General features: G+C 42.3%; 2 protein-coding genes across 2 annotated transcripts in view; both read left to right on the top strand.

Moving 5' to 3' along the window:
* Positions 1 to 874: 874 nt before the first annotated feature.
* On the top strand, positions 875 to 5,550 carry si:ch211-113d22.2 (activin receptor type-1C). Its single transcript, XM_021606180.2, has 3 exons — positions 875 to 1,219; positions 1,987 to 2,100; positions 4,615 to 5,550. Exons 1-3 carry the CDS (start codon positions 1,171 to 1,173, stop codon positions 4,830 to 4,832), a joined length of 381 nt encoding a protein of 126 aa, XP_021461855.1. The 5' UTR covers positions 875 to 1,170; the 3' UTR covers positions 4,833 to 5,550.
* A 2,877-nt stretch (positions 5,551 to 8,427) lies between these two features.
* Positions 8,428 to 20,327, top strand: part of LOC110525762 (pleckstrin homology domain-containing family A member 2) — a 28,559-nt gene continuing 16,659 nt past the window's right edge. Inside the window, exons 1-4 of the mRNA XM_021606178.2 lie at positions 8,428 to 8,871; positions 10,703 to 10,867; positions 14,450 to 14,506; positions 14,612 to 14,660. Of these exons, the coding sequence (XP_021461853.1) occupies positions 10,727 to 10,867; positions 14,450 to 14,506; positions 14,612 to 14,660 (247 nt within the window). The 5' untranslated portion in view covers positions 8,428 to 8,871; positions 10,703 to 10,726. The remainder of the gene's footprint in view (positions 8,872 to 10,702; positions 10,868 to 14,449; positions 14,507 to 14,611; positions 14,661 to 20,327) is intronic.

The following is a 20,327-nucleotide window of genomic DNA, read 5'->3' as shown; positions in this document are numbered from 1 at the left end:
GTCTCTGGCGGCGTAGTGTGTTACTGATGGTAGGCTTTGTTACTTTGGTCCCAGCTCTCTGCAGGTCATTCACTAGGTCCCCCCGTGTGGTTCTGGGATTTTTGCTCACCGTTCTTGTGATCATTTTGACCCCACGGGGTGAGATCTTGCGTGGAGCCCCAGATCGAGGGAGATTATCAGTGGTCTTGTATGTCTTCCATTTCCTAATAATTGCTCCCACAGTTGATTTCTTCAAACCAAGCTGCTTACCTATTGCAGATTCAGTCTTCCCAGCCTGGTGCAGGTCTACAATTTTGTTTCTAAAGTCCTTTGACAGCTCTTTGGTCTTGGCCATAGTGGAGTTTGGAGTGTGACTGTTTGAGGTTGTGGACAGGTGTCTTTTATACTGATAACAAGTTCAAACAGGTGCCATTAATTCAGGTAAACGAGTGGAGGACAGAGGAGGCTCTTAAAGAAGAAGTTACATGTATGTGAGAGCCAGAAATCTTGCTTGTTTGTAGGTGACCAAATACTTATTTTCCACCATAATGTGCAAATAAATTCATTAAAAATCCTACAATGTGATTTTTTGGATTTTTTTCCTCATTTTGTCTGTCATAGTTGAAGTGTACCTATGATGAAAATTAGGCCTCATCTTTTTAAGTGGGAGAACTTGCCACGTGGCTGACTAAATACTTTTTTGCCCCACTGTACATACTGTGTGAAATGGATGTTAGAGGGCAAGCACATGTGAGTGACACATTTTAGGTTGAATTTCCCTGTAGTTGGTGTGACTGGTCTGTGATAACCCCAGTGTGGTTGCATTATTTCTCTGATCACTAAGACAGCATACTGTAGGGAGGGGGGGGGGGGGGTGCTGACTGCAAAGGTAAGTGAGTGAATACAGTACAGGCAACAGTACTGACAGTATACCTGACCCTGTCAAAGCTACCCTGGGTAAGCTCATTAACACAATAACAAAGGGTGCTGGGTGTGCAGGGTTGATAGGGATTAGGGCTAAGATGTTATTGCCCCCAAGACACCCCTGCCCCCATTCTCTTTTCTCTCCTCTGCGTTTACCTCCTCTCTGCTCCCATTCTCTTTTCTCTCCTCTGCGTTTTACCTCCTCTCTGCCCCCATTCTCTTTTCTCTCCTCTGCGTTTACCTCCTCTCTGCTCCCACTCCAGCACTATGAAGACTGTCCTGGCTCTGCTGATGTTGGTATGCCTGGCCTGCCACAGTAAGTACCCTTGTTCATATAGTAGCAGGGTTATTGGATCAACTAGAGGGGGACCGTATGGGGGGTTCAGGTTTTTAAGGGGTTATAAGGGCTTTTTGAAGGGGGCTCTGACTCTAAACGGTGGGTCTGAATTATGTAGTCTTTACTGGGTCATTGTTAAACGATGTAATCAGGTTAGAAATGTTGTGTTTATCTGGTGGGTGGCAAACAAAATGTCAAGAGCTTAGTTGGATCACATAATTCACGGAAGAGTTTGGGACACAATGAGAGTAACTGATGCTAACACTAACCGTAGGTCAACACTAGCCCTAGCCATAGGTCAACACTAACCCTAAATGTACCAGGGGGTCAGGTTTCAGTATATTTTGTTTAAGTCATCATAATGGTAAGGGTTGTGCCTTGAAGTGCTAGTGAAGGGCTCTGTTTACTTATCTGTGTCTGACCGGCTGACAGTGGGTTTCAGTGTGCTCTTATTTGTTCATAAAAGCCAGAGGGGTTGACAGATCATATGGACAGGGTCATTCCTGGTTAGGTCACAGACACAGCTTTGGAGATGCTCTGGACATTACCAGTTATTAGTTTGTATTTATGGGCTCCCGGTTACTCAGGGACAATGTGTGCATGTTGAGACTGAGAGTTAGGGTTATGTTGAGAGGTAGCATCAATCCAACCTTCTTGCAGAGGGATTGCTAGTCTTTCTGTCTGTGTGTGTTGGTACATGCTGCTTAGTCTCATCTCAGACGTTCTCTCCTGTTCCATGTGTAAAGGTCACGCACTGAAGTGTCACTCATGCGTAGCGTCCAATGAGGATGATTGTACTAAACAAGGATCCACCACCTGCCCTCAATTCGCTGACGCCTGCTCCACCATCACAGGACAGAGTGAGTACACACCCATAAATTAATTTTATTACCAAAGCATGCAGTATTATTTTCTACCACTAGATGTCAGGCTAGTTCTAGGAGTCAGTTGATTTTCCTGACTGTAGTGTAGGACAGCGCCACCAATGACAGTACAGTGTGAAGATAGGCTGAAACTGCTTCTCCATTTAGAAATCCCTGATCACACCTGTAGGCGATGTCAAGGCGACGTTGGTTAGGTAGCCTCATACATAGAAACACGTCACCGGTCCAACGGTTGTCTCGCGCTGAGCTGCGTCTGTGCAGAGGCCATCAAATCAAAGGCACTCACTCCTTCGATATAAAGTTGTTTTGACGAAAATGAAAACGTTTCAGTGTCACTTTCACAAGGTTGGAGAAATAACATTGACTACTTACGAAATTGCCTCGAACATAGGTTGTGCCTTTAGATTTCGAGAAAATGAACAACTAACAACTAACAACTAAGAATGTTTTACTTCTCCCACTGACTTGGTCTGGGTTTAGAAACTCTGTGGCACCACCATCAGCACTACACCACAGATAGAACAAGGAGCCATATGTTTCACCGGCAGTATACATCTGAAGCATCCGGTTGAACTTCCACTCTCCACCAAATATGATGTGAAGAGGAAGCCCAGTGGTCTGCAGTGGGGGAATATGGCGCGAGAGAGGAAGCCCAGTGGTCTGCAGTGGGGGAATATGGCGCGAGAGAGGAAGCCCAGTGGTCTGCAGTGGGGGAATGTGGCGCGAGAGAGGAAGCCCAGTGGTCTGCAGTGGGGGAATATGGCGCGAGAGAGGAAGCCCAGTGGTCTGCAGTGGGGGAATATGGCGCGAGAGAGGAAGCCCAGTGGTCTGCAGTGGGGGAATATGGTGCGAGAGAGGAAGCCCAGTGGTCTGCAGTGGGGGAATATGGCGCGAGAGAGGAAGCCCAGTGGTCTGCAGTGGGGGAATATGGCGCGAGAGAGGAAGCCCAGTGGTCTGCAGTGGGGGAATGTGGCGCGAGAGAGGAAGCCCAGTGGTCTGCAGTGGGGGAATATGGCGCGAGAGAGGAAGCCCAGTGGTCTGCAGTGGGGGAATATGGCACGAGAGAGGAAGCCCAGTGGTCTGCAGTGGGGGAATATGGCGCGAGAGAGGAAGCCCAGTGGTCTGCAGTGGGGGAATATGGCACGAGAGAGGAAGCCCAGTGGTCTGCAGTGGGGGAATAGGGCGCGAGAGAGGAAGCCCAGTGGTCTGCAGTGGGGGAATATGGCGCGAGAGAGGAAGCCCAGTGGTCTGCAGTGGGGGAATATGGCGCGAGAGAGAACTGGGCCAACATTCTGCAGATTTTGTCATCTAAGGAAAGCTCTCAATTCAGGTTTCTGTTCCCAAAACTAAAATCTGTTAAGAACAGAGTGCACTACGTTTTGTAGATGTTACCCTTTGCCAACGTTTCTACAAATTGCATTGTTTACAAGAAGTGCAAGGGCGAATTGAGTTATAGCACATGTGCACTTTTGAAATATGCAAATACCTGCTAGAACACGGTACTATGATTAATTTTCATCCAATTGAAAACAACACAGATGAACTATCTTTGACTATACACAGCAGAAAGTAGAGCACAGATGTACAAGTGCCGAAATCCACATCGACCCCCTAGACCCTGCCTCCTATAGACACTTCTGTAGATCTAAAATTATTGGATTGCAAAAATGTTAAATTCCGCAAAGATCCGCAAGGTATACTTTTTAGACTTGAATTGTATATTATCGGTGTTCTAGCTACTGTGGAACTGACACGAACACATCTTGTACAAAACCGATTTTAAAGCTAAATAAACACAAGTCTTCAAGCTACTATACTATTTAACACACTAAATCAATGACCGCGGACATTATAGAGTACATGTGTACGTATTTCTCTCTTTTGTCAGCAGTAGTTCTCCCTCGCCGTGCCCTGTAATCACTGTGTCATCATCTCTCAGGATTCTGGATAAATTCCCAGCAGTCTTTATCAACCACAATTGGGAGTCCTATAGGGCAGCCCAGCGTTGTCCGGGTTTGGCCGTCATTGTAAATAATTTATTTAACTAGACAAGTCAGTTAAGAACAAATTCTTATTTGCAATGACAGCTTACCGGGGACCAGTGGGTTAACTGCTTTGTTCAGGGGCAGAAAGACAGATTTTTACCTTGTCAACTCTGGGATTCGATCCAGCAACCTTTACGGTTACTGGCCTAACATGCTAACCACTAGGCTACCTGCCACTAACTGACTTGCCTAGTTAAATCAAAATGTTGGAAAGAAAATAGTTATGTGATTGCTGTATATAAAAGCACAGTGTATGTACTATGTATGTATATGTAGATGAAAAGCTGTAAAACAAAAACAAATGTAATTCCTCACATCTTTCCTCTCACTCTCCCTCCCTTCTCCACTCCTCTCTCCTCTCTCTCTCCCTTCTTCCACACTCCTCTCTCCCCTTTCTCCTTTCCTCACACTCCTCTCTCCTCCCTCCCTCCCTCCTGTGTTTCAGACACGGTGATGAAGTCATGCTCCTACAAAGCATTCTGTGATAAGGCCCACAGTGGCAACTCTGGAGCCAAGATGGAGTGTTGTTTCACTGATGACTGCAATGGGCCTCATAAGGGCCACCAGCATGGGGAGCACAAAAACACAGCTGGAGCCCTGGGAGCCAGCCCTGCTCTGCTACTTGGGGCTCTGATGCTCCGCATGGCCCTCAGCAGGTTCTAAACTCATGATCATAAATACATTCATCCATTTACTATCCATCTATCCATGTATTCATTATTTCATACAGCGCTACCACGAAACCATTTATCCATCCATCCCCTCAGAGTGTGTCTGCAGAATGCTGATGAACTAGGGTTTGGTGAATCATACAGGGATTAGTAAGAGTGTGTGTGTGATGCCTGTGGTGGTGGTGGTGGTGGGGGGGGGGGGGGGGGGGGTCAGTAAAGCACATTCAATCAAGTTTAAAGACAGATGGAACTGATGTATCACTCCGCATGATTCAGCTCTGTCACAGTTGTGTGTCCGTAACCAGTCTTATGTACAAACGGAGATGTTTGATATGATCAGAGAGAGGATGGAACTCCTGTAGTGTCAGTAGACTCTGGGTGGATGTGAGCCAGGATGGGGTTAGAACTTTAGATGTATATACTATGTTTATACCTGGGGCTGATCTGAAATGTCACCCATGGTAGCCTGTGTGTATGTATGATACTGTTGGTTAGTGCTGGGCTCCCAGTAGGCCTAGTGTTAGGCTCGTTCCCACAGTAACCACATACGCTAGGGCACTCTTCAGCCTTCAGACTCCAATCATCATGAATTAAACAGGAACTCAACACTGAAAGACATGTTGGTACTTGTTGGTCCATTGTTAATATTGTTATGCTTCAATACTTATTTATAAATAAACATGCTATTACACCCTTACATTTCCTTTCTATCTCTCAGCAGTTGGTTTTGTTGTGTGTAGCGTGCTACAGAGACTGTCAGTGGGTGGCATCAGTGGAAAATGTTGAGACCATAGTTTTAGACTCCCTCCTCAGTTTCTGTGACCTCTGACCTAGTTACAGGCCACATGACAGGACGTGAGGTCACACACATGCAAGAACACACACACACACACACACACACATTTCCTCCTCACACCTCCAGTCTGTCTTTAGTGAACGCTGACTTCTTCTCTGTCACAGACTGTATAATCACTTGGTGCAGGGAAGGCTCATATAAGGACAGTTGGACCCTCGTCCAACAAGAGAACAACTGGTCTAGACAAGGATACAGATCGCACCCGTTAATCAACCCCCAATCACCCCATTCAGACAGAATATCTACCCCATTTAGGCTAGTCACAGTAGCTCTGGGCACCGTAGCATACTGTTACTGTAATTTCTATTTCCCTGTTAGCCTAGTGTCTCCTCCGTCTGAGGCCATGTCTCTCTCCCTCCTCTGTCATAAATACAAGTCAGCTGAGCAGAGAGAGATGGAGAGAGAGACGGAGAGAGGGGGGGTGAAATTCTGAATCATATGATGTGACTTTGACCCAGTTCCCATAGCGATGCTGCCAGCTGAGAGATGGAGAAAGAAGGAAAGAGAAATGGTTAGAATATCGCTCTGTTAATGAGAATTTATCATAAATGCATGGTTAAAAATGTATTGAACAAGTAAAACTAACCTACAGTTGAAGTTGGAAGTGTACATACACCTTAGCCAAATACATTTAAACTCAGTTGACAATTACTGACATTTAATCCTAGTAAAAAGTCCCCATCAGTTAGGATCAACACTTTATTTTAAGAATGTGAAATGTCAGAATAATAGTAGAGAATGATTTATTTCAGCTTTTATTTCTTTCATCACATTCCCAGTGGGTCAGAAGTTTACATACACTCAATTAGTATTTGGTAGCATTGCCTTTAAATTGTTTAACTTGGGTCAAATGTTTTGGGTAGCCTTCCACAAGCTTCCCACAATAAGTTGGGTGAATTTTGGCCCATTCCTCCAGACAGAGCTGGTGTAACTGAGTCAGGTTTGTAGGTCTCCTTGCTCTCACACGCTTTTTCATTTCTGCCCACACATTTTCTATCGGCTTGAGGTCAGGGCGTTGTGATGGCCACTCCAATACTTTGACTTTGTTGTCCTTAAGCCATTTTGCCACAACTTTGGATGTATGCTTGGGGTCATTGTCCATTTGGAAGACCCATTTGTGACCAAGCTTCCTGACTGATGTCTTGATGTTGTTTCAATGTATCCACATAATTTTCTTGCCTCATGATGCCATCTATTTTGTTAAGTGCACCAGTCCCTCCTGCAGCAAAGCACCCCCACAACATGATGCTGCCACCCCTGTGCTTCACGGTTGGGATGGTGTTCTTCGGCTTGCAAGCCCCCCCTTTTTCCTCCAAATATAACAATGCTCATTATGGCCAAACAGTTCTATTTTTGTTTCATCAGACCAGAGGACATTTCCCCAAAAAGTACGATCTTTGTCCCCATGTGCAGTTGCAAACCGTAGTCTGGCTTTTTTTTATGGCGGTTTTGGAGCAGTGGCTTCTTCCTTGCTGAGCGGCCTTTCAAGTTATGTTGATATAGGACTCGTTTTACTGTGGATATAGATATTTTGTACCTGTTTCCTCCAGCATCTTCACAAGGTCCTTTGCTGTTCTGGAATTTTCGCATCAAAGTACATTAATCTCTAGGAGACAGAACGTGTCTCCTTCCTGAGCGGTATGACGAACGCGTTGTCCCATGGTGTTTATACAGTCAACTTCGTGTACGTAAAATTCAGACCCACTGGAATTGTGATACAGTGAAATAATCTGTAAACAATTGTTGGAAAAATGACTTGTGTCATGCACTAAGTAGATGTCCTAACCGATTTGCCAAAACGATAGTTTCTTAACAACAAATGTGTAGAGTGGTTGAAAAACTAGTTTTAATGACTCCAACCTAAGTGTATGTAAACTTCCAACTTCAACTGTATGTAATAGCCATGCTTGACTAGGGCAGGTGCTCACTGGAGCTGGGTACCGGCTACACCACCTCAAATGTTCTGCTGCTTGAGCTCCTTTTCCTCTTATAGAATATTAGCCAAAACTATTGTGGAGCTCCTGCACCTAAATACAAACAGTACTGGCACCCAACATGAGTACCTACACCTATTTCAGTCCAAATCAAGTACTGGTAATAGCCTAGAGGTTATCTAAAAGTATAGGTCGGTACACAATCTATTTGACTGTATATCAGATGTATAGGAAGCATATTATGAAGTGAGTGGTACACCTATTATTAATCAGTTGTGTAAAAAGTACCCAGTTGTCATACTTGAGTAAAAGTAAAGATACCTTAATAGAAAATGACTCAAGTAAAAAGTGAAAGTCACCCAGTAAAATACTACTTGAGTAAAAGTCTAAAAGTATTTGGATTAAAATATACTTATGTATCAAAAGTAAATGTAATTGCTAAAATATACTAAGTATCAAAAGTAAAAGTACAAATAATTTCAAAGTCCTTATATTAAGCAAACCAGATGGCGCCATATTATTGTTTTTTTAATTTACAGAAAGCCAGGGGGCACACTCCAACATAATTTACAAACGAAGCATGTGTTTAGTGAGGCCGCCAGATCTGAGGCAGTAGGGATGGCGCCTTGATAAGCGTGTGAATTGTACCCTTTTCCTGTCCTGCTAAGCATTCAACATGTAACGAGTACTTTTGGATGTCAGGGAAAATGTATGGAGTAAAACGTTTATTATTTTCTTTAGGAATGTAGTGAAGAAAAAAATAGTAACAAATATAAATAGTAAAGTACAGATACCCCCCCAAAACACATAGTACTTGATAGTATTTTTTACTTGGGTACTTTACACCACGGCTATTAATGTTTGATGACCCAGCACAATGACAGCCATGAAAACAGTTAAAACCTAAAAGTCAACAACAGAGAAATCAGCGGCAGCGCCAGTGAAGAGTCTGGCTACCCAAACTCCTTGTTTCAGCCAGACAAATTCAAGAGTTCATGTCAACGCAGTTCCTCATACTGTAGCTACTGCAAAAATCGACAAGAGACTAGATCATTTCCGGGAATGGTTCATTCTAATCGCGAGCCCTACCAGGAAAGAAGCCTCAGCTGACAGCGGTGTTCGGGTGCCGCATATATTTCAGATTGTAGACAGATGTCAACTAAGAGAAACAACAGATTTAAACGAGACGTGTTTTACTCTTTGCGACACTTGGGACGCACGCACACCGAACAGTAAAACGGGTAAGTTTTGTGTGTCTGTATGTGTGTGTTTGGGGGAGTAGCCTAGGTGTGGCAGACATACCTAGAGTTGTGGTTGGCAGATCGTTTCAGCATTAAACTTTCATGTCATCTCAACCTGATGCTAAATTATGCTTTATTGGGCGGCATAGTTATTCTCCATACAAGTCGACAACTAGTGAAATAACTGACAGAGTATCTAGCCTACAGAACATAGCCCACTGAGCACCTGATCAAATAATAATGTAGGCATATCTATGATACAGGATGGGTTCCACGTGGATCTGATCCTTCTGGAACAGTGACACTAATACTTAGATTTTTCACTTGTCAAATAAAAAACAATGACTGCAGAACTAAACCAGCCATGCAACTCTATGCACAATGACTATTTTTAACATTTTCCACATCAAATTTTTTACTTGAAGAACAATGCAGATGCAAAGTTTGGAAACAGAATGATGTTTTGTGCTGTCATTCTGTTACCAAACATTACATCTGCACTGTTGGAATGCACGGTGGAATTGCCCTCCTATAGTATTCATATGTAGCCTCTATCTCTGTATCGGCTCCTCATTCTGTTTGGAGAATAATAGCTGTACATTAATAAACACAACTTTATGATTCACACTAATCAGTAGGGTTGTGACGATTCTGGAATTTGGGGTAACAATGAATTGTCATAGTCACTGTTGTCTTAATTGTTTTGAGCTTGTGATGCATCTTTTGAAAATGACCTACTACTTGCCTAATGAATATCACAGCTTGGTGACACCCCTGTCTCAAAACTGGTTTTGACCACATTGAACTTTTGGAAATGAAGCTTCTCCTCCCGACCATGCCGTTCTGCTCGTAAAATGACTACCAACTTTACCCAATTCATGTAAAAATGAAAAACTGCTATTGGGTAAACTATATCTACCAGAATATAAAGTTGAACCTCCCCTTCTACTAAAATGCATGTATTAAGACAATTTTTGTTGTTGTTGTTCAGAGTTATTTTCATGAATTGTCGGTTAAACAATTATAGGATAACTTTGCCAGCCCTGCGAATAAGGCCTACATAGACAGCATGGTACCAAACACGAATCCCTTTTAACCCAATAATAATGTAATGCTAAATTTAAATGCATCAAATGTCCCATGTCTTGTAAAGATTGAGAACTACTTAAAGTTTGCTATAGATGCCAATATATAATTTCAGACTTGGTCACTCCTGCTATGCTAAATACCCGAAACAGATGCTTTTTCTGATGTCAAAGCACTGTGTGTGTGTGTGTGTGTGTGTTAATTTCTTTCTTTCCTTTAACAACACAATGAACACGAAATGTTCTTCAAATTGCTGTTCCAGAGGAGAAGTTGTGTTAGCTTGCTTATGTGACCAGGCAGGTGCATCTACTGTACAGACAGGCATCAGTCAGGATGATGTCAAGTCCTCAGCATGTCAGTATCTGACAAGAGTTAGGTTAGGTTGTCCTCTAATGTTCATTCCCTTGTCTCTCTCTATCTATCTGACCAGATGAAATGTGCCTGTATGCAGATCTGTTTAGTAGTCTATAATTTCCAGCTGTGGTGAATCCTCTGGTTAGCAGCACAGCTTGAGGCCTTATGCTTAGCTAGGCTGCCTCAATAACGTCACATGAAAAACTGCTGTGTGTGTGTGACATGACTGCTCGCTCTCTTCCTCTCTTTCGGGCAAATTCACTGCCAACTGTTACTGTTGCTCTAAAAGAGGATTTGGGTTTTCTGAATAATTGGAAGCCTGTGTCATTACAATGCAAGATTTATTTCAAAATGCCTTACAAATAGACTCCTCCCACTCTCCATCTCTCAGTGATATGTGGTAGCAGGCAGCACTATGCCATACGTGGACAGGCAGAACCGTGTGTGTGGCTTCCTGGATATTGAGGAGAAGGAGGGCAGCAGTCGCTTCCAGAGACGCTACTTCATACTGGACACACAGGGCAACACACTGCAGTGGTACATGGACAACCCCCAGGTACACACACACACACACAGTCATTATAGTCCCTGCACAAACACACATGACCTCTGATGTGTCTGAGGCAGAGTGTGTTCAAATAGTGTGTGTGTTCTGCCGCTAGCAGGGTAGAGGAAGTGAGACTGGGAGTAGAAGGTTTTTAACTCTCTCTCTGCCTGCATAAGTGCTTGTTGTTAGGCTTTGAGCGATTCCCCGGTATACGGTAATAACGGTATATTTCGAAATACCAACGGTATGATTTTCAATACTGTTAAAATAAATAAATATATACAGGGCATTCAGAAAGTATTCAGACCTCTTGACTTTTTCCACATTTTGTTACATTACAGCCTTATTCTAAAATGTATTAGATGTAATTTTTTTCCCTCATCAATCTACACACAATACCCCGTAATGACAAAGCGAAAACAGATTTTTAGAAATGTTTGCAAATAAATTAAAAACAGAAATACCTTATTTACATAAGTATTCACACCCTTTGCTATGAGACTTGAAATTGAGCTTGGGTGCATCCTGTTTTCATTGATCATCCTTGAGCAGCTGTTTTTACAACTTGATTGGAGTCCACCTGTGGTAAATTCAATTGATTGGATATGATTTGGAAAGGCAAACACCTGTCTATATAAGGTCCCACAGTTGACAGTGCATGTCAGAGCAAAAACAAAGCCATGAGGTTGAAGGAATTGTCCTTAGAGCTCAGACAGGATTGTGTTGGCACAGATCTGGGAAAGGGTACCAAAAATTGTCTGCAGCATTGAATGTCACCAAGAACACAGTGGCCTCCTCCATCACCCTTCCTAGAGCTGTCCGCCCGGCCATACTGAGCAATCGGGGGAGAAGGGCCTTGGTCATGGAGGTGACCAATGACCCGAAGGTCACTCTGACAGAGCTCCAGAGTTCTTCTGTGGGTATGGGAGAAACTTCCAGAAGGGAAACCATCTCTGCAGCACTCCACCAATCAGGCCTATGGTAGAGTCGCCAGCGGGAGCCACTCCTCAGTAAAAGGCACATAACAGCCTGCTTAGACTTTGCCAAAAGGCACCTAAAGGACTCTCAGACCATGGGACACAAGATTCTTTGGTCTGATGAATACAAGATTGAACTCTTTGGCCTGAATGCCAACCGTCACCATCTCTATGGTGAAGCATGGTGGCGGCAGCATCATGCTGTTAGGAGGTTTTTCAGCGGCAGGGACTGGGAGACTAGTCATGATCGAGGAAAAGATTAACGGAGCGAAGTACAGAGAGATCCTTGATGAAAACCTGCTCCAGAGCGCTCAGGACCTCAGAATGGGGCAAAGGTTCACCTTCCAACAGGACAACAACCCTAAGCACATAGCCAAGACAACGCAGGAGTGGCGTCAGGACAAGTCTCTGAATGTCCTTGAGTGGCCCAGCCAGAGCCCGGAGTTGAACCCAGTCGAACATCTCTGGAGAGACCTGAAAATAGCTGTGCAGCAACGCTCCCCATCCAACCTGACAGAGCTTGAGAGGATCTGCAGAGAAGAATGGGAGAAACTCCCCAAAAACAGGTGTGTCAAGCTTGTAGCGTCATACCCAAGAAGACTCGAGGCTGTAATCGCTGCCAAAGGTGCTTCAACAAAGTAAAGTAAAGGGTCTGAATACTTATGTAAATGTGATTTTTCCATTTTTATTTTTTATACATTTGCAAACATTTCTAAACCTCTTTTTGCTTTGTCATTATGGGTATTGTGTGTAGATTGATGAGGGAGAGAAACTATTTAACCAATTTTTAAAATAAGGCTGTAGCATAACAAAATGTCAAGGGGTCTGAAAACGTTCCGTGTGTGTGTGGTATACAGTACCAGTCAAAAGTTTGGACACCTACTCATTCAAGGGTTTTTCTTTAGTTTTACTGTTTTCCACATTGTAGAATAGTATTGAAGACACCAAATCTATGAAATAACACATATGGAATCATGTAGTAATCAAAAAGTGTTAAACTAATCAAAATATATTTGAGATTCTTCAAAGTAGCCACCCTTTGCCTTGATGACTGCTTTGCACACTCTTGGCATTTTCTCAGTCAGATTCACTTGGAATGCTTTTCCAACATTCTTGAAGGAGTTCCCACATGTGCTGAGCATTTGTTGGCTGCTTTTCCTTCACTTTACGACATGAAGGTCAGTCAATCCGGAAAATGTCAAGAACTTCAAGTGCATTCGCAAAAACCATCAAGCGCTATGATGAAACTGGCTCTCATGAGGACCGCCACATGAAAGGAAGACCCAGAGTTACCTCTGCTGCAGAGGATAAGTTCATTAGAGTTACCAGCCTCAGAAAATGCACCCTAAATAAATGCTTCTGAGTTCAAATAACAGACACATCTCCACATCAACTGTTCAGAGGAGACTGCGTTAATCAGGCCTTCATTGTCGAATTGCTACAAAGAAACCACTACTAAAGCACACTAATAATAATAAGAGACTTGCTTGGGCCAAGAAACACGAGAAATTGGAGATTAGACTCCAGGTCTGGAGTCCAGATTTTTGGTTCCAACCGCCGCCTCTTTGTGAGACGCAGACTAGGTGAACGGATGATCTTCGAATTTGTGGTTCCCACCATGAAGCATGGAGGAGGAGGTGTGGGGGTGCTTTGCTGGTGACACTTTAGATGATTTAATAAAAATTCAAGGCACACTTAACCAGCATGGCTATCAGAGCATTTTGCAGCAATACGCCATCCCATCTGGTTTGCGCTTAGTGGGTCTATCATTTGTTTTTCAACAGGAAAATGACCCAAAACACACCTCCAGGCTGTGTAAGGGCTATTTGACCAATGCGGAGAGTGATGAAGTGCTGTATCAGAAACCTAGCCTCCACAATTACCTGACCGCAACCCAATTGAGATGGTTTGGGAGGAGTTGGACTGCAGAGTGAAGGAAAGCAGAATGCCAATAGTGGGCAAAGCTGTCATCAAGGCAAAGGGTGGCTACATTGAAGAATCTGAAATATAAATATATTTAGATTTGTTTAACACTTTCTTACTAAAGGATTCCATATGTGTTATTTCAAAGTTTTGTTGTCTTCACTATTATTCTATCATGTAAAAATATAGAAAAACCCTTGAATGAGTAGTTGTGTCCAAACTTTTGACTGGTACTGTATATATTTATTTATTTATTTATTTATTATTTTTGTGGGGAGGGGTTGAGGGCACCTCTGACTCGCGGGGGTGCAAAATAATAATAATAATCATAATAATAATAATAAATAAATATAGATATCCAGCTCAGGGCTATAGCTATGTATTTGTTTTGGTAACTTGCTAGCTAACTGGCTAAATATATAAGTCAAGATTCTTGGTTACAGCAGAGACATTCAATCCCCTCCTGGATCAAGATCCCTGTTGCCTCAATTGTGTTGTGCGTCCCCTCAAAAAAGTATATATACAGGTATATATGTTTATTTGATTATTTATAGCAGCCCTTGTGTGCACATTCAGTAATACCGTATACCCCGATATGGTACAGAAACGGTATGAAAATCTGGTTACCGCCCCACCCTACTTGTTGTGTTACTGTGTTTATTACACTGTTGTGTTGTATGTCTGCCTCTAGAACCTGCCTAGTGGAGCGAACGCAGTTGGGATTCTGCAGCTGACATACATCTCCAAGGTAACAACACCCTTAAACAGACTACTTAGTAAGGGCAATGTTTTTGATTGATTCCAGACTCTCATCTTCTCTCTCATCTCATCTGCTCCTCTGTTCGGGGGTTAGGTGAGCGAGGCCACGGGGAAACAGAAGTCCAAGACTGAGTTCTGCTTTGGTGAGTCAAAGTGTTTGATTGAGTGCTTCTGTTTGCGTGAGTATGAGAGTGTAAGGTCTTCTCATGGCCCTGGTGAAACACGTACAGTAAAATGGGGCGGGAGCGTAGCCTAGTGGGGCGTCAGTGTAGCCTAGTCGGGCGGCAGCGTAGCCTAGTGGTTAGAATGTTGGACTAGCATCCGAAAGGTTGCAAGATTGAATCATCGAGCTGACAAGGTACAAATCTGTCGTTCTGCCCCTGAACAAGGCAGGTAACCCACTGTTCCTAGGCCATCATTGAAAATAAGAATTTGTTCTTAACTGACTTGCCTAGTTAAATAAAGGTAAAATGAAAATAAATATGAATCGTTCCATTTCATTTCAACAAGCCATGACACCCACCATCTCAGATTGTTCTGAAATTGTTTCTGTAGTTTGAAACATTGGCATTATTTTAAGTGTTTGGGAGAGATTGAGATTTATTGTCTAGATAAAGATCTCGTCTGCGTATAATGACATGATGTTATCCGTAGAATTGGGGTAATTTATTTGGATTGCCGAACTGCCTGGGTCAGGGGCTCCATAGACAGGTTGGTTGTTTAGCAACACAACCGATATGTGTGCAACTATGGGGCAAAACAGACAGGGTTCGTTTCGATTGTTGACAATATACATTTGAAGTCGGAAGTTTAAATACACCTTAGCCAAATGCATTTAAACTCAGTTTTTCACAATTCCTGACAATTAATCCTGGTAAAACAATTCCCTGTCTTAGGTCAGTTAGGATGACCACTTTATTTTAAGAATGTGAAATGTCAGAATAATAGTAGAGAGAATGATTTATTTCAGCTTTTATTTATTTCATCACATTCTCAGTGATTGTTTGTGATGGCCACTCCAATACCTTGACTTTGTTGTCCTTAATCTATTTTTGCCACAACTTTGGTCGCAAATGGGTCTTCCAAATGGACAATGACCCCAAGCATACTTCCAATCTTTAACTTCCTGACTGATGTCTTGAGATGTTGCGTCAATATATCCACATCATTTTCCTGCCTCATGATGCCATCTATTTTGTGAAGTGCACCGGTCCCTCCTGCAGCAAAGCACCCCCACAACATGATGCTGCCACCCCCTGTGCTTCACGGTTGGGATGGTGTTCTTCGGCTTGCAAGCCCCTCCCCCTTTTCCCTCCAAACATAACGATGGTCATTATGGACAAACAGTTCTATTTTTGTTTCATCAGACCAGAGGACATTTCTCCAAAAAGTACGATCTTTGACCTTTGTCCCCATATGCAGTTGCAAACCGGGGTCTGGCTTTTTTTATGGCGGTTTTGGAGCAGTGGCTTCTTCCTTGCTGAGTGGCCTTTCAGGTTATGTAGATATAGGACTTGTTTTACTGTGGATATAGATACTTTTTACCTGTTTCCTCCAGCATCTTCACAAGGTCCTTTGCTGTTGATCTGGGATTGATTTACACTTTTCGCACCAAAGTACGTTCATCTTTAGGAGACAGAACGTGTCTCCTTCCTGAGCGGCATGAAGAATGCGCGGTCCCATGGTGTTTATACTTGCGTACTATTGTTTGTCAAATTTGAACGTGTTACCTTCAAGCATTTGGAAATTGCTCCCAAGGATGAAGCACACTTGTGGAGGTCTACAATTATTTTTCTGAGAACTTGGCTGATTTCTTTTGATTTTCCCATGATGTCAAGCAAAGAGGCACTGAGTGTGAAGGTATGCCTTGAAATACATCCACAGGTACACCTCCAATTGACTCAAATGATGTCAAATAGCCTATCAGAAGCCTCTAAAGCCATGACATAATTTTCTGGAATTTACCTAGGCTGTTTAAAAGCACAGTCAACTTAGTGTATTTCAACTTCTGACCCACTGGAATTGTGATACAGTGAATTATAAGTGAAATAATTTGTCTGTAAACAATTGTTGGAAAAATGACTTGTCATGCACAAAGTAGATGTGCTAACCGACTTGACAAAACTATAGTTTGTTAACAAGAAATGTGTGGAGTGGTTGAAAAATGAGTTTTAATGACTCCAACCTAAGTGTATGTAAACTTCCGACTTCAACTGTATATGTATCTTATCCAGAAAGACTTACAGTAGTGAGTCTTTTCTTTTCGTACTGGTCCCGCATGGGAATTGAAGCCACAACCCTGGCGTTGCAAGCGCCATCCTCTATCAACTGAGCCACATGGCACCCATGTAAGTGATATTTCATCTCCAATGTTTATTGAATAAATAAATGCATTTGCACAATGAGCACTTGTATTTGAGAGATAACATCATTACAGTTGTTGGTTAGCTAGCAATAACTTTTTTTGCCATATTAGCATTGACATGAAATCAGTCAAAATACCTCAAAACAAGACAGCTATCAAGAACAAGATGAAATGAGCCACTTACGATTCCCCACATGGCAGTTTCTTGTCATTCTTGCTAGCAAACTGGCCATCCAGAATCACAACAACACTCTGACTTCTGCCCGATGGAACAGCGCACATCGTTTTTGTGACGATATCAGCTAACCCATCTATAGACAATGAAAATAGCAGAGGTGAGATGGGATCACCTTGCCTGCTACTTCTAGTTATTCTGAACGGAGCAGAGCAAGTATTGCCTGTCATTACTATGGCTGAGGGATTGGCATATAGTAGTTTAATCATGTGTTAAGTTGGACCTTTGCTCAACAACAATGACACAAATAAGGAATGGTTTACTAAGAAAAACTTGGCTTGATTATTTTGGTATCTGTGTCTCCAGATTCCCAGACACCCAAATATCACTTATGTATATTTTGACATGGCCTATTGATTAACGAGACACAATATCTATCTTATTATGTTATGCTATAATTTGCCATTTACCTTGAAACATATTATAATTTTTTACATTGTTGTGTCTCAATTGGCCACTAGGCTATACATCGAAGCTATGTGCAATGGTCAGGTCACTTTGAGGAAGATGTCAGCTTGACGACAAAATGTCAAGTCACCTGTTCGCATCCTGTACAATTGTTTTCTTATTGCTCAATTTAATCCATCTCTGTCTTTTTTTGTTGAGTGCTCCAACTTCTTTTTATCTCAAATTAGTCGTTTTGGAAGTTTTTTCTTGGTAAGCCATTTTCAGAATTTTAGTCATATTAATGAAATTGGTGCCAAGTCCCATATGTTCCAAAACCGACCATATATGGTATAAAATATGACCATTTTAGTCTATCAAAAGTTTTTGTTGTGTCAATAGAGAGAGAACTGCACAAGCAGCTTTGGTTTCTGATGAAGCATGTAAGACAGGGATCATCAACTAGATTGAGCCGTGGGCCAATTTTTTTCTTAAGTGGATGGTCAGGGAGCTGGAACATAATTACAAATATTTTGTAGACTGCAAATTGACTGCAAGAAGCAGAATTTCAACCCTTGTTTACATTTGCACGTTTTTTTCTGGATCAAAATAGGGCTTAGGTGGTGGTAGTGGTGTGGCCATCGGCATGGCCAATGGTGCTGTCGCCAACTGAAAATGTAAAAATCCCTCGTTGTCCTCAGTGACAACATTTTGCTGTTTTAAAGCTAATTTCCTGCAATTCTACACATTTTGCTATGAGGCTGAGAGAGAAATGAGCAGTTTTAAAGCACATTTTCTGCAATTCTACACATTTATGCTATATAAGTGACTCAGACATTATAGCAAAACCAATGTGCCCATGCCATGGCACAAATACTCCTGAATGCATCATTTAACATTTTTTGACTATCTAGCTTTTATTTTGTTGACTGTTAGTTCTCAAACATGATCTTATAAAAAAATATATAGGTCCCTTTTCTACATACTTTATATCTGGTTTTAGTTGTTTACACTGAAAATGTTTTTCCAACCCAACAAATCATTTTTGGGGACAGAGTTGTCCCGAAAAAACAAATGAGGTGGCCCACCCAATACTTTTCTATGCAGAAAAAAACGATCCCCATACACTGAGTATACAAAACATTAAGAACACCTTCCTGATATTAAGTTACACCCCCCTGCCCCTTCTTCCCTTTTGCCCTCAGAACAGCCTCAATTGGTCAGGGCATGGACTGTACAAGGTGTCAAGTGTTCCACAGGGATGCTGGCCCATGTTGACTCCAATGCTTCCCACAGTTGTCAAGTTGGCTGGATGTCCTTTGGGTGGTGGGTCATTCTTGATACACACGGGAAACTTTTTAATGTGAAAAAACAGCATTGTTGCAGTTCTTGAGACAAACTGTTCAAAGGCACTTAAATATTTTGTCTTGCCCATTCACCCTCTGAATGGCACACATACACAATCCATGTCTCAATTGTCTCAAGGTTTAAAAATCCTTCTTTAACCTGTCTCCTCCCCTTCATCTACACTGATTTGAAGTGGATTTAACAAGTGACATCAATAAGGGATCATAGCTTTCACCTGGTCAGTCTATATCATGGAAGGAGTAGATGTTCCTAACGTTTTGTATACACAGTGTATGTCTCTCTATTATATGTGGAAATACTTTGGGACAGATTTCCAAAATTAATATCAGTTGAAGCTGATTCTTTTTATTTTTTATTTTATTTTTTTACAGTCTTTTATGTCCAACAATAAAATGAGTCCCTGATGTAAGATAAGTAATAGACGACAAAGGTTATCTGAGGATAATAATTTAACTGGATGTACCATTTTGGTTAAGTAAGTTTTGAGATGGAATGACAGAATGTTTGAAAATAACTGTATTTCTGTGTTTATCAAAGATGGTGAGAGCACTGTGTGGCATCTTTACCTTTTTATTGAATAAAACCAAAATTAGTGCTGTATTTCAAATCAAATTTTATATGCTCCGAATACAACAAGTGTAGGTAGACCTTACAGTGGAATGCTTCCTTATAAGCCCTTAACCAACAATGCAGTTTTAAGAAAATACCTACAAAAAAAAGTAAGATAAGAAAAACAAATAATTAAGGAGCAGCAGTAAATAACAGTAGCGGGGCTATATACAGGGTGTACCGGTACAGAGTCAATGTGTCAATGCGCAGGGGCACCGGTGTTGAGGTAATTATGTACATGCAGGTAGGGTTATTTAAGTGGTAATAACAGAGAGTAGCAGCAGCATAAGGGGGGATTGCAAATACTCTGGGTAGTCATTTGATTAGCTGTTCAGGAGTCTTATGGCTTGGGGGGTAGAAGCTGTTTGGAAGCCTCTTGGACCTAGACTTGGCGCTCCGGTACAGCTTGCCGTGCGGTAGGAGAGAGAACAGTCTATGACTAGGGTGGCTGGAGTCTGACCATTTTTAGGGCCTTCCTCTGACACCGCCTGGTATAGAGGTCCTGGATGGCAGGAAGCTTGGCCCCGGTGGTGTACTGGGCCGTACACACTACCCTCTGTAGTGCCTTGCGGTCGGAGGCTGAGCAGTTGCCATACCAGGCAGTGATGCAACCAGTCAGGATGCTCTCGATTGTGCAGCTGTAAAACCTTTGATGATCTAAGGACCCATGCCAAATATTTTATTTACTTCCCTTCCAAATGACCCTTTGATTGGCTATGTTAATCATTTTGAGTAATAGTTGATCGGTTGGTTCCAAAATATTAAATAGACCTCAGAAGGAATACTGTCCCAACCAGGTGATTTGTCTTTATTCATGCTATCCTATGCCCTTTTTAAGTTCATGGAGAG

The sequence above is a fragment of the Oncorhynchus mykiss genome, chromosome 6 (assembly GCF_013265735.2).
Source record: "Oncorhynchus mykiss isolate Arlee chromosome 6, USDA_OmykA_1.1, whole genome shotgun sequence".
Classification (NCBI taxonomy): Eukaryota; Metazoa; Chordata; class Actinopteri; order Salmoniformes; family Salmonidae; genus Oncorhynchus; species Oncorhynchus mykiss.
The sequence above is the reverse complement of the archived record's forward strand: the minus strand, read 5'-3'. Positions and strand labels throughout refer to the sequence as shown.

What these genes read in the sequence shown, in the direction of transcription:
- si:ch211-113d22.2 (XM_021606180.2), top strand. Translation starts at nt 1,171, where the DNA reads ATGAAGACTGTCCTGGCTCTGCTGATGTTGGTATGCCTGGCCTGCCAC. An exon ending in GGTATGCCTGGCCTGCCACA is followed by an intron (nt 1,220 to 1,986) that starts GTAAGTACCCTT and finishes CCATGTGTAAAG; the next exon opens with GTCACGCACTGAAGTGTCAC. An exon ending in CTCCACCATCACAGGACAGA is followed by an intron (nt 2,101 to 4,614) that starts GTGAGTACACAC and finishes CCTGTGTTTCAG; the next exon opens with ACACGGTGATGAAGTCATGC.